The sequence below is a fragment of the Aulonocara sp. 'chitande type north' Nkhata Bay genome, linkage group LG22 (assembly GCF_057382095.1).
Source record: "Aulonocara sp. 'chitande type north' Nkhata Bay isolate Kocher_YH1m ecotype deep benthic linkage group LG22, A_spYH_male_GT1.1, whole genome shotgun sequence".
Taxonomy (NCBI): domain Eukaryota; kingdom Metazoa; phylum Chordata; class Actinopteri; order Cichliformes; family Cichlidae; genus Aulonocara; species Aulonocara sp. 'chitande type north' Nkhata Bay.
Genome location: NC_141364.1, coordinates 22540346 through 22555438, shown reverse-complemented (window position 1 = coordinate 22555438; position 15093 = coordinate 22540346). Strand labels below are relative to the sequence as shown.

Here is a 15093-nt window from a genome sequence, read left to right as displayed (position 1 = left end):
TTTCTAGCAATGCCACCCAAGTCTGGCCGCGACCCAGACCCACATCTTTAAAATGAGCCATCATGCCACGCCATGCCATGCTCCGAGCCCCACCGCAAGGCTCTGATTAAAACCCATGACTTCAAACTTTCCAAACTGTCAAAAACCCAGTCAAGGAGAGCGAGACCAACAGAAAGAAAAGGTCTTACATAAAATAAAAATAAAAATAAAAATTGCTGCTGTGGCATCGACTTGCTTTTCGACGCGTCATCTGAGCTGGTATTTGTGTCACTCAGAGAAAGTGCTGTCTGCATCTATGTTTTTTTGTGTGACTCTGATGCCACAAACACACACACATATAAAGTGGTGTTTGATTTGATATAATGATGGAGGAAAAAAAACATGGGATAACCATTTTCTTAGTAGCTCACTAAAGATTGACTCCCTTCTGCTAAAAAGACAAAAGTTTGCACTACACCTCAGCAACGCGGTCACATAAGCAACCTTGATTTGTAGCAAAGACCACAACGTCACGCAGTCTAATGTGAAAAAGCTCGTTAATTTAGCAACACATATCCTACACATATTTGTGATTAATTATTAATCATTCAATATCATTTGATACCCATTTCGTTAAAAAAAAAAAAGGGGGGGGGGGGGGGCTGTCACATTTGGTTGGTGAGACTGATGGAGCAAAAGTCTATGTGCCAAGAGTGCTCCCTGCTGGAGAAACACAGAATTGCATGACAAACGCAGCCAAACAAAAGCAGCAAGGGTTATGAATTTCACTTCAATCAGCTGTCAAGCTGTATGATCTGAAAAAATTAAAAGGGCTCAATCAGTCGCAAGTACGGCAGAAATGGATTTTAAAGCTCGCTGAATTTCAACCACAATAATCTGAGGAGCAATTTTAAAGGCACCTAAAGCTTTGACCTAAAGTATAAAGCAGTCAAAAGGCTCAGACTTGCAACGGAAAGTGTTGACAAAAAATTCTTTCTAAACAATTAATGAGAGCAGCTTTCTGGAAGATAGCTGTGGCAGTGAACTGCTACTCTATCAAAATGAAAACCTCTGAGAGAGGACCACCCAAGCAAATGTTAAAGACCCACTTTTGTTTTACATGTGTATAAAAAAAAAAAGAAAACCTCAAGAAGAGGAGGGAGGGTAGGGCGTGCATGTCAAAAAGTCATGTTCAACACAATGCAGATGAAAAAAAAAAAAAAAAGTTGAAAAGAGAAAAAGGGGAAACGTGAAACTAAACATTCCTACTCATCTCGAGCACTCATCAGATGGCAGATATTATTTTGGATGATGGCCATTTTACCTAAGAGAGGGAGAAAGCCAGAGGGAGGGAGATGAAGAAGGGGTTCATGTACCTTATTATACGGTGGTCATGGGGGAAAATTGCAATCATCTGTGACTCACTTGGAATACCTTACACACACCGAAAGACATTATTTTTCTCTAATATCAAGACTTTTTTTCTCAGTTTTGACTGCCACGACCATTTCGACAGAAACCGCCTGGGACCCCGCATCAATTTTGCGAGTGAAACAGGAGTGAAGGTTGTGCCCTTTGGAGGGCGATGACGATGAAAGCCAAACTCAGACTTGTTTTATAAAGACAGAAAGTGAGAAGCGTTGGGTGATTAAGTGTGTCTGCAGGGAAAACACTGGGAGAGATCATAATAGCATAACCCCGATCTGATCTTCTGTGTGTGCGTCTATGTGAAACACACTTGGTTTAAACAGCATCACGAGAAACTGCTACCTGAAGGCAGCCACTCTTTTAAAAGTCCAGAAGTCAACGATCGCAAAAAGGCACGTCTTCGATGTACTTTTGAGCAAAACTAATTCAAAGTACATTTTGTCCAGGGTCCTCCGTTGTGCGCTCACTGTGGTTGATCGCTACACAAATTGTGCCTTCACAAAAAACACACAAACTCTCTGCTCTGTTCAGCCTGTTGTAGCCGCCTGGCTGGAACAACAATGTATGAGACAAATACTTCCATATGTGGCTGGGTACACACACATTCATATGCACATACATACAGAAAACACACAAGTGCCTAGCCATGCAAAATACACACTCGTGCAATCACATTCCTCTCTCCAGGACCTTGAAGACGGCCCACAAACCCATCAGTCATGTCAGTTTCATATAGAGTGGGAGTGTGTTATATTCACTGTTTTTATTTGAATCACTGGACTGTGTGAAATCCTAATGAAGGGCGCGGGATAGGTTGGCAGAGGAAACTTCAAGTACATGAATTGTGAGTATCTGGTGTGAGCCTCTGGCTAATGCAGCAATACTTTCCCTGCTAACGATCGGTAGTAGAAACTGGACAAAGCAAAAGCACTATTATTTAAAATGTGCCAATAAGAAAATAATGCTGTTAATTTAGATTTTACAAGCAGTGATTCTATTGTTGATTTTAACCTCCTGGATAAAAGCACATGCACTACACTCTCAAAACTCCAACATGCTTCATTTTCTCCCACAGCTGACATACACACTGATGAACCAGAACTTTACATCCACTTTTGATTGGCATGTCAACCGTGTAGTTACTGATATTTAAAAAAAATATATTAACAATATCTCGTCAATTATGCACGTGATTATTTTGTAAATAACTGTGTTATTGTTGTTTTCATATGCTCTGGTACAATTCTTTTTGTAGACTGTTAATATTTTAACTTTACCTTCATTTTTTTTTTTTTTTTACAGAAGTTATGCCTTTTATTTTTCTTCAAATCATCTACAGATATCACCGTAATGTCCACATCTGTGTCCACACATACACGCTAACATGCTGAGATGTACCTGGCGATAAGATTTTAGCAGCAGACCATTTCTTTTTTTTTTGTTTGGCAGTTGGAGGGCAGAGGGACAGACTGCATATGCTGCAGCAAATGCCCCATGATCCTCCTTCAGTCACAGCATGGTCACTACAGAAGCTCCCTTACACATAAATTGGTTTTTCAAAAGGCATAAAGTGCAGTAGGAAAGTGTGTACCTCACAGATACTTGAGTGGAGTTTTTTTTTTAGAGCCAATCAGGCTCAAAGTAGAGAAGTGGGGATGAAATATAAGGCAGGGGAAGAATTTATCATCATAAAGAAGCAGTTTCACAGAGCTTGCATTTCTTAACATTATAATTTTCTTTTTCTGTTCACGCGCACACACACACACACACACACACACACACACACACCAACGTGTGTTACGTTTTATGAGGCTTCTTAAACTGATGGATAGCTGCTCTGGCATGCTGGAGGCGAATGCCAGAGCCAACAACAGAGTTTATTAACTTTTTCATCCAGTAGTTTTTGATCTAGTCGTGCTTCCAGGACCACGTGATACGAAGAGCATTTGAGTATGCAGATGAATATTTAATGGTGTATCTAAAACCATTCGTGGCAAAAGACAGGACAGGACATAAGGATTGGTCACATGCATGCAACTTCACTATGACTGGAATTTATAAAATCTGCTTTTAAAAATCTACTGAAAGTATGCAGATCCACATTTCTACCCCTGTGTGTATGCACAGTTTAAGGCATCTGGCTGTAATTTTCTGGTAATATCAACTTAAGCCTGTTTTACTTTTGTCTTCACACCTGCCTGTTTTCCTTTCATTGAACATGCTGAATGTAACAGCTAGCTTATCTCAGCACTTTTGTAAATGAATGCACATTATTTACGTCACCGGTGAGCGATCGTAATGCTGTGACCAGCAACATACATATTCTCCAGTCTGTGCATTATCTATGTAAACATTTTTTAAAGAAATAAAAGATATAGAAGAAAATACTCCACACAGAGCACGTCTCTGGGTATTCTTTGACTTTTTTTTAGTAAAAACTTTATTCAATACCATTTCTTCTTCTCAAATGTGAAGTATGGCTTTAATAAAAGGCCCTGGATTTTGCCTGATCAAAAAAAAATGAAAAACAATATTTAATCAGTAAATATCTGATTAAAGAAAAAATAAACATGACTAGAAAAGAAATCTCATGTTTCTGATATTTTCTAACTTGTAGACACACGCTTGGTAACAAAGACAATATTAAGGCATTATTCTCAGTTCTACTGTTACTATTATCAAAGTTCAGCAGTAACACATACCAACTCTGGACCCACACCGAATAAATACATAAATAAATAAAAACCAGTCCCATACTAGTGTGTCTCCGTCATGTGTGTAATGCAAGAACTTCAATAAACGAGCGCAATAAACTCTTCAACCCTTATAGTAATAAGTGTCAGACCTGGATTCCAGTAATTCGGCCGATTTAAAATCCAGGATTGGACTGGATAAAATCCCAAAAGACATCTGTTGTAAAACTGTTGATAAATATCTAAAGTTCAGGACCTGTTGAACCATATTTAATACATTTAGGAGTTTGTGGAAAAAAAACACACACACCAAAGTAAACACTCTAATTGGACCAGTGTGCTGCCAGTGGTCAGGATCATTTAATAAATTTGGAGTTTGGTTTCTTAACTGCTCTATTACGGGATTATGTGGAGCTCGAGTGACATGTGTGCATGCGTGGCGTTCGTATGTGTGCATTTTGTGGCTGTCTGTTTTTTGTTTGTTTATTCCAGTGTATGCTGTGTTTACATTTATGAGTCTGAATGCTTGTGTGGAAAAAAACAAAAAAAACCCAAAACAGCACACACACGCACACTCAGTATTTTCACATTAGTGTCTGGACATGAGGTTTCTCTTGCAATTAAAAGCCATTACCGGCCCACCAAATGGACCTGAGGAGTAAATTTCTGACCAGTTATACACTCAAGCTGTACAGAGCCTGAGAGCTAATGGGCCAGAAAATATTACAGAGGCGGGAGAGAGAGAGACTTGTGTACCCCTAGTTTTTTTTTTCCATACGGGCGTGTAAACATTAAGATTATGTACACTCTTGACCCCATGAACTTGTAACCCTGAGAAGGGGGTTTTCCAAAGTTGCAATATCAAATTATACACAAATACTCAAAGAGTTGTATTTCTGAGGGCCTGCTTCTGGTTCACTGCAAACAATTACTGCTTTAATGTCAGAAGTGCTTCGTCGTCCCTCGGCGGCCCCTGCCGCTTCGCCTCCATTTCTGTGTCTCTTCTATTCCTGCTTATTTGCTAGTGGCCATGAATTTCTCTTCACCTTTTTTCACTCTCTCTCTCTTTCGCTCTGCTTTTCCACTGTGACCTATTATGGGTCTTTTAAGGCTCCACTGAGCAAAGCCAATTTACTACAAACTGGGTGTAAGGCTCACACTACTCTCATGCAAACCTGCGCGCTTGTATACGTGCACATCCGCATGCGCAAAATGCCTTCAATCGCTTTGACCTTTCCTTATCTTGCCAAGATCTCAAGTAAGCACATACACGTAGTGATAGCTATCCCCAGATTGGGTTCAGCGGACTTAAGTGTGGCTGTCAAAGTACTGGCATTTGCTTTGTTCATTACAGAGCGGTGCTGGCTGGTCCGGAGAAGGGATGAAGGGGAAAAGCGAAAGAGGGTGACAGAAAGGGTGTCCAGAGTTTACTACACCTATGTGAAATCTCACCTTTTCGCTTCTCTTTCCTTTTTTTGGTTAGACTTGAGGAGATTGGAAGTGCTGCATCTCAAAGAAGGTGAAGAATTATGGGTATCTTAATTTCCAGTTAATGTCTTACTTTAGGCCTTGCACCCATTAACATCCTCTCTGAGCTTATATATTACAATCTGTGCTGCAGCCACTTCACAAACTCTTTTAACTTGCCCACAAACTCCTCCTACACAATCAGGATAACCAAACTTGGCACACAGGTACATCTGAAGCATCCACAATGGAAGAATGTGGGGACTAGAGACCAGAGAAAGTGAATTACGTTTGGAAACTACAAGCGACTACAGGCGAGTGGGCTTTTCTCAACTTCCAACCAAGCAATTAAAAGGGACATGAATAGGTAAACACATGCGTGTAAATTTGTAACATGATGAAAGGTAAATTTAAAAAAATCCTCTTTTATTGGCATATATTAAAAAGAAATTCAGTACATTTAATGGGAGTGCGCACTGTCTGGTTGATCACAGTGCACTCTTGTTTTAGATGAAAATGCATTTTGCTGCATGGAAACATACAATCACAACCATATTTGTCTCTTTTTTTATGTAAGCAACATCAATATTTTTCATTCGCTCCAATTTCTTTTAATCAATGTAATTAAATATATCAGTTTTCCAACAGCACAAACGGACCAGAAAATACTGTAACATGGGCGTGTACTAGTAATAAAAAAAATACAATCGATAATAAGCCTCAGTTTGGGGGGAAAAACTCATGGACCAAATGTTGTAACCTTCCACTAGAAAGAATTATATGTGCACTTAAGGTGAAAGGAAAAAACGTGACAAGGTCGGAGACCAATTTGGAATTTTTGATCTAAAAGATTTTGTAAACTATGCAGTGTTTGGTTTGTTATATCGTTTGAATTGATAAATACAAAATGTATCCGAGTGTGAAGATTTGGTTTGCCATGCTTGTCCCTTGACATTTTTATTTATACATGGATATGTTATGCATGTGTAAATAAGAACAGCAGTTTAGTGTTCATTTTCTTTTACCGCAGTTCTTTTCTTTTGCTTTGTTTTACAGTTCATGTTAAATATATAGAAAATTATTGGTCTTACAACACAGACATAACTAAACCGAGTACTTTGTTTGACCTTAGTAGGCCAGTCTACTATCACACACACCACAGTAGACCTTGGTTTATTTCTCTGCTATGACCTTAAACAAAGCATCTATCCGTCACAACAAGCGTGTCCATTCATACGCATTAGAAAAGCAGCAAATAGCTGGAACCAATCGTGACTGGGGCTAATCCGATTGCCTGGCACAATGGGCACTCGGTACAGACCAGATCAGTGAGCAGCCAATGGGAAAATAACATTCACAGGGAGCGACGCATTACAATTACGTAGACGCAAATTGGTCTCGGAAATGAAAAGCCTTAAAATTAACTGGTTTAAATGAGAGTCACACACACAAACTACATGGGCACTTTAACACAAACTCCTGTGTACAAGCTGCACGCAACGTCAGATCAAATCCAATTTCATGAAACTGCACTCGGGCTTCGACACACGCTCACGTCACACCCACACAAACGCGCATAGCCAGCCACTCTGGGCACAAGGACAGATAAGAGAGCACGAGGGGTCAGGAGTTCGAGGAAAAGACGCCATGAGAAACTTCCTGACTCATCTGTCAATTATTTAAAGCAATTACAATAACGCACTCGGGCAAAAAACATAAAAACAAAAAAGATCAGTGTTATAGTTTTAATGTGACGACACCTCTTGCTTTTATGAATCAAATAGTAAATTCACAAAAGAAAAGGAATTATCAAATTAATACGTTTAATACTAATCCTCGCACTGACTCAATCAGATGGTTCTGACAAGACATGTGTCATTAGTCAGAATTACTGCTGAAAGACTCAGGATCTATGGGGATGCCACCATAGTCACATCAGACTTCAAGAACAGAAAAGAAACTATTTAACTTCAGAAGAACTTAAAACTAAGAGTGTGAGTAACTCAAAGATTACTAAGGAAATATGAATACAGTGAGCAGCCTGTTACCACAGGAAGACCCCAGCAATATCAATCCTGATCCACTCAATACAAACAGGCCTTTGGACAGTAGAAATAGTGAATATTTGCTAGTGCAGCTGCACGAGAACACCAAGGGCTACAAGCTGAGATCATTGCTCGAATTCCTTGAAGCAGATTTAACACAAACACACATTTCTATGTACTGGACACACAACTTCTTTGAGGATCAGTGATGCCTTTTTTTATATTTACTTCTTGAGGGTGCAAGAAGCCTTAAATGTCACACTTTTAGGTTCAACAGACTTTTATTGAAAATAAACCATGTAACATTTTTACTGAAATTTGAAATCGCAGCTTAACTATCCGTAGATGTGACCTAAAATGAAACGTATGCTGCAAGCCGGGTTAGGTAACCAACAGAAAGGAACAAGCCTGAATAAACACACAGGCAGAAATGCAGGCAGGTGTTACCATCTACCCTCTTTCCCCCCTTTCTATAGACACACAAGCTTTGTGGCAGTCTGCAAAGGAAGGGTCTCCTGAGGCCAAGGTCACCTCCCCGCAGACCAACACAGCTCTGCTCTGGTTCCCAGATGTTCATATGCGTGCACACACAAACACACAAAGAGACCTCCTGAGCATGCTCTTGGAAGCTGAAAACAAACAAACCTAAATGGACAGACATATTGTACTGCTGCGGGCGCTAACCAGTCACACTGCGACTATTTGTTTATGTGTACACAGACTACTTGACCTGCATATAGTAACTGCTGCGTGTTTATTTGTTTGCCTGCTTAATTGCCGAGTCCTTATCTCTTTAACTACCATATCTGTCTTGCACATTTTACAGCAGTTGCACGTTTGTTTGTCGAGACCTTGTATGCGCGAGCAAACATGACCACGATAAATTCCATTAAGTATACTTGTAGGCACATGTGTATGTGTGTGTGAGTAGATGTCTCCCAGCACACATATGTGTGCACTTGTTGAATAAATGATCTATTCCTGGGTCTGTCAAGGAAATGGGGGTGGGTGGGTGGAGTAGGGGTTGAAGCAGGCCATTTGGATGCTGATCGGTACAGACGTGTGTATGTGCAAGATGGTTGTTGCTGGTGGAGGGTGGGGGCAGTGGAATCCACACCAGACCATCTATTATAATGACAGGAAGCAGGAAGTACAACCCCTTCACAGTCACATGGCTGCCAGCTGTCTTGGCAACAAGAAGAAGGAAGATAGAGAAGATGATAGGGGTTGTGTGCATGTGTGCCAGGCTGTGTGTGTGCGTGTGTGTACCAGGTATTACTCACATTGTGGGGGACTTAAATCTGTTTTCCTTATGAGAAAGCAAGTCCTCATATAAATCCCTACATTTTAAGATGACGACATGTAGTGGTTATGATTAAACCTATCTCCAGGATATTATAGTAAGACGCTGTACTATCCTCTAAAGTTGTGGCTACACAAGTATTTGTGTGCATTTGTAATGTCCTAATGGGAAATCTTCATTTTTCAAACACAAAACCCAAGTGAAATTATGCAAAAACTCAAACTGTCCTCAACCCTAATCTCAATTCAATTCCTTCTCCATTAGAATGAACTCAAATCTATAAGTCGTTCGCTTGCACCCATCGATGTTCCACAAAATCCACACTGCACTAATAAAGCTACATTTTAACCACATGGATCTGTTTAGTAGCTGCAACTCAGCACGCCAGCTCCCACTTACATGTATACATTTTCACAGGTATGCACACATACCTTCACGTTCTTCACATGTAGAACTCACACCCATTAAATGCACAAAAACACACTTTTGCACCAATTTCCTCCAAGCTAAAGCACACTGGACTTACAGCTTTCCTGATCAGGAATATTAAACTTTAATGAATAAACGTAAGAAGCACGTATTATTTCAACAGTGCCATGCAGATATGCATTTGTATGCCATATAATATACACACTGCAATTGCCCCTCATCTATCAAGTAATCTTGGGTGAATTATATCAGCCTGTTTCCACATATAACGAGAAGTCCAAAGCATGATCTGTCTTCTCCCTTTGTAACATCTATAAGCTCCATGCTTTGCAGGCTTAGACCTGGGTAACTAAATCGTTGTCACATTCAAAAACAGCAATCACTGTATTTCTCCTTTAGCATCCAAAAAGGCTCTAAAAATGCTCACTTGTGAACACATACACACACAAACACACATAAATATTCACCTTCAGACAGGGTGCAGGTGGGTGTCTGAGTCTCCTTGCTGTAAGAGACGACCTCTTTGGGTAGGAAGTCTACTTGTGTGATCTTAGAGGCCCCCAATCTCTGCATCCTGCGCCTGGATGGCAGAGAAGACGTTCTCATTAGCTCCTGATCTACTGTGGATAAATCCAAGCTGTCGATCAAACAGGGCATCATTTTTCATTTCAAACGCCAAAGTTTCAAGTAACAAATTACATTAAACCATTAAATATTTTATTACTTAAAGTCGAGAGGTTTTTCAGTATGACATGCGGTCAAAATAGGATGTTTTGCAGGTGAATGTTTTAATAGTGAACAAGAGGAGAGGAAAAAGCTGTACCCGAGCTCAGAATCAGCCTGCAGCTGCAGCACAGAGGGGTCTGTGTCCCACTGCAGTGTCCTGATGTCACCAACAGGGGGAGGGGGAGGGCAAGAGAGGACATGCATGTTTACAAACAAACACCTTATAACAAATACAAAAACACTAAAACACACATGTCGTGCACAAACAGACATTAGCACATGAATGTGCGCACAATCTTATGCACTGACACCACTTATAATAGCCTATCACAGGAACTCCCATTGATTTTCATGCAAAAATGGCACTGGAAATAATTTAAACAGATAAAGGAGATGAGGCAGATATATTATATTTCATTAAACATCAATGTGCTCTGTTATTTTAAAGATCTCTGCTTACAAGTCATTGTGGAAGAAAAAGATTGATTTATATCAGTGGAAAAGCTATTTGATGTCCTAGTGACTGCAGAAATATTTCTATGTACACTACATCCAGCTAAAACAAACATATATGTGTCGAGTGAATATACATCTGTAGCATGACTGACTAGAAGCCTGTACTACAAAGCAGTGGTCTCATCCAGGTAACTTCAGGTTTAATTCTGGGGGTTCAATACTGCAAACACGGTTCACTTCTTCCTGGGGTAAATCCCTGCTGCAAATCTAACCTGCTCCAGAGTTGGTTATGGTCTAAATTAGAGATCAACAGCTATGAAATCACCGCCCACTGACCAATCAGCTCTCAAGGAAACAGCGTCACCATTATGAGAAGTTCTCTCAGCAGTAAAGTCTAATGAAGTTTTTCTAAAAACATCTGAAGTCATCAGTGATCAACAGAGATTCTTAGACACAATTTTATTTTTTGATTTTTTTTTCTTGTTGGCTGCAAACAATTTTAACAATGTTATTGTTCTGTAAGCATTATGATCCTAAATCAGGGAATTTATTTTTACTTACTGACCTATCAAATTTACAGGTAGACTAATGTTTGAATTCTGTTTTTAGATTCATTCTTTACTGTTAAACATCACCGAGGTTACAGCTGAAAAAACTGTCTTTTAAACATTTAATGAAATATTTGATTGTAACAACTAAATCCTTTCATGTCTTAATGGTAGAGTCTGTATTTTTGCTGGCTTTCTTTCCTGGATTCAAAAAGGCTCAACTTTATTCATAAAACAGCTCTCCTCCAGGCTTATTGAGCACTTAAAGCACCCACACATTCATACAATGCTTTTAATACTAAACCGCAGTACAGTGCATTTCCAAACAGACTCCCCCACAATGTTTCTTTATCTGTAGCAGCTGTGTTACTTTCAGTCTGCATTATGTGTTTAACATCGTCATACTTTTCTAATTGTGCAGGGTTTTTGTTTATAAAATCCATGACAGTACATTTATGCATGTTTGTGATTGGTCAGATGCGGTCACTCCTTTCATGTAAGCGTGCAGCGGAAACTCTGGGTTAACATAGCAAGTTGATAACCAGGGGCATTTGACCTTTTATCCTGATCGAAAATGTGACGGTAAGTGAATCTAGATAACAGAAAGGTATTCTGGGTATGTCGAAGTTCAGGCTCACATGGTGTTTTTATTTAAAACTAAAGGGCTGCTCTCCTGTAGTTTTTTTCATACCTATCCTCGCCCACTGTGCAGTTATTCTAAACATATTTAGGAAAAATTCAGTGTTTCACATTCAAATTAGTGCCAAACAATACATGGAAATCATGTAACACACACACACACACACACACACAGCACATAATTTAATGGAAAAAATAAGGGTTTGAAAATTGCTGTGGTTTGCATACATGATGACAGTGTACTTTCTATACATCATCAATATTGAATACATCCCTGAGCTCAATGCTGAGATTGGTTTTGGGGATTTAAGAGTGAAAAAGTTGCTGCAGAAACCCGAGGAGTTCTGTGGCAGCTTGGCTGAGCTCTGGCAGCCATAAAAGGATAATGCTTCCAGCCTTCACTACACTTCTTGATGATACCTTCAGGGACAGCGAGCACACCCGTTAACATTCAGCTTGCGCTACAAAGCGCCAGGTGAGAGTGGCAAGGCATTTCTTTAGCCTGACAGGCCGGCTGTTTTACAGTAACGGGGATGACACTTTAAGCAGCACTGGCAATTCTCTGAAGACTGAAATGACTTCTGTGGTTCAGCTCATGAGAGCAGAAATCTTTCACCCCAGTATTAGAGGAGACAGGTAAGCTTCAGATGAGAACACCAGCAAAGAGTGGAGGAAAGCTGAACAGAGAAGCTGGGGCACTGCACTGTTTTGATCCTATAAATCACATTGAGGACACAAAAATAAGACAACTGACAACACTGTGGGTTTAATCTCCCTATGAGGGTAACCTCAGCCAAAGAGAGGTGAGAGGGTGTTGGGGGTTGGGGTAAGGGGGTAGGGGGTGAGGGGGATTCCTGTGTTTAACATGAAAATGCTTACCTTGAGGTCTGTGCTTGGGACTTGTTTTTAGAGAAACCTGACCTAAGAAGGGACACACACATACACAGCCACAAATGGAGAGCTCAAAATGGCATGCCATCATTCAGGGTGGATTTGGGGGTAAAAAAAAAAAAGAAAGAAAGAAAAAAAGAAAAACAAATCATTCCAGGAATTAACACTAACTCACCAATTTGTAAAATCCAATTTGTAAAAGCTAAAAAGAGATGAAAAATCCTACATAAGGCAATTTCTGTCTAATACAAACTTTTGCATGTTCTGTAGCCCCAATTCCACCCCTGGCTGTACCAGAACATCACATCACTAATGACCCCTGAAGGCATCACTCACACATCATCCTCACAGTCAGCTGTCGTTAAAAAGCAATGGAAAGCGCTTGATGACCACTCGTGTCTCAACAGCATTCACCAGAGCCGCCATGTGCAGAACTCAGAGAGCTCCAGCACGTGTCTGGGTGAGTAATGAATGAACAGGCGTAAAAGTAAATCCTGCAGTAGCCTGAGCATGTATGATGAACGAGCGCTGTGATTGCAGCCTGTGGAAGGGGAAATGCTTATATTTTGTCACTTACGCTCAAATGAGCCACTTTGAGACAAACATATGGTTCATGTCCATTGCTTCATACAAGAGCTAGTTTTATTGGCTCACTGTGGCTGCTTTCTAAAGGTTTTCCACTATGGTTCGTGCTTTCAACAGCTTATATCTGGATTTATTCTACAGGAAAGACATGAAAGGAAAAGCTGTAAAGTGGTCATCAAAGCACTGGATGCCATGACAAATGAAAGACACCAAATTCAAATCCTAACCTCACCACTAGGAACATTCATCCTTACCTAAACCTGTTGAGCCATTCACAAGGAAAGAAAGAAAATATGTCATATGAACCATAAACACCCACAGCCAAAAGCCTTTTAAAATTATTATCCTTTTAAGATGTTAAGTCTTCAAGAAGCCCTACATCGGTGCACAACTATACAATTTGTTGTATAGTTCTCAAAGAGAACCAAACATGTGAGGATAAAAACTTCTGTCACGGTTTTCAAGTGTCTCCCATGCAAATGCACTGGTTGAAAAGAATTAAAGGAACACTTTTAAAGCACATCAGATCTCAGATTGGGGAAAAATTACGCTGGATATTTATAATGATATGGACTGAGTAATGTTAGAAACCAAAGGATGCCATTTCATTTGATGGAAATGAAAATGATAAACGCTCAAAACTCAAAGTGAAAAATGATGTGGCAGGCTAGTCCATCACCGCAGTAACTTAAAATGCTTCTCAGTTGTGTGTATAGCTCCAGCGTGCTTGCATGCATGGCTGACATTCACACCAGTGGCCTGCTGGCAGTCCTCATCCTATTCCAATTTGCACAAAGGGGCAGATACTGGTCCTGCTGATGGTTTAAGGACTTCATACGACACTGTGCAGCGCTATAGAGTAACTGCCTGACTCCTGGAATCTCCTTCATGCTCTCAAGACTGTGTTGGGACACATAGCAAATCTTCTGGCAATGCACGTATTGATGTGCCATTCTGGAGAGGTTGGACTACTTGTGCAACCTCCAGGTATCACCTCACCCTACCAGTAATGACACTGACCCTAGGCAAATGCAAAACTAGTGAAAAAACAAAAGATGAGGAGGGACAAAAACACCTGTGGCCTCCACCTGTAAAACCTTTCCTGTTTTGGGAGATGTCTCATTGTTGCCCCTCTAGTGCACCTGTTGTTCATTTCATGAACACCAAAGCAACAGAAACTGGTTAACACCCCCCTCCGCTACTTAACTGACACAATCAATATCCCACAAGTTTAACTGACTCTGATTAAAAAGAGTTCCTTTAATTTTTTTGAGCCGTGTGCTTAAAATGTAATTTTTGTTTGATATGAGACGGTGAAAAATGTTTGATGAATTTGTGTTGACCCTTAGAAATGTATTGATTTGAACAAATGAGATGAACTAAGGCTTCTGGAATTACAGCTCGGCATACAGTGTTTGATTTTGGCCCACCTGCCTGCTGCTCCTCCATCGGCCGAGTCCTGGCTCCCTGTCTCACTGGGTGTGCTTACTGATTTGGAGGGGGACACAGGAGTCGGGACTGAAAAATAATTAAAAAATTTACATTATAAGCTGCATGTCATTGACAAATTAAAAAAAAAAAGATCTAAAACAAAAAGACTATCACTCATTATTATCTATTTATGTTCAGCAGCTTTTGAAGACACGTTATAAATAACCTAAGCTTATAATAAGCACTGGAAGTGACCCAGTTTTGAGGTGTAGGGGGTGTTATTACAATTTCAGACCACTAGAGAACAGTGATCTTCCAAAAGCTCATTTCAAGTGACCCTGAGGATTTAACCTGCTCTGATATTTGAAGATTTATCATAAAAGGAAAGCAACACTCATTTGTAAACTCAAATGGGTCCAATAGAAATTGTTTGATTACTTCTGATCAATTATTTCTACCAAATTTCAGAACAG

General features: G+C 40.0%; 1 protein-coding gene across 8 annotated transcripts in view; it reads right to left on the bottom strand.

Annotated features, from left to right (window-relative positions):
- Positions 1-15093, bottom strand: part of dync1i1a (dynein cytoplasmic 1 intermediate chain 1a) — a 69884-nt gene that overhangs the window by 51202 nt on the left and 3589 nt on the right. For 5 of the 8 annotated variants that reach the window (XM_086279638.1, XM_086279635.1, XM_086279637.1 and 2 more), the window contains 4 exons: positions 14620-14707; positions 12593-12634; positions 10168-10227; positions 9812-9924 (listed from right to left, as the gene is read on the bottom strand). In XM_086279638.1, the coding sequence (XP_086135764.1) occupies positions 9812-9924; positions 10168-10227; positions 12593-12634; positions 14620-14707 (303 nt within the window). The remainder of the gene's footprint in view (positions 1-9811; positions 9925-10167; positions 10228-12592; positions 12635-14619; positions 14708-15093) is intronic. The other 3 variants (XM_086279642.1, XM_086279643.1, XM_086279641.1) reach the window with 1 other exon arrangement.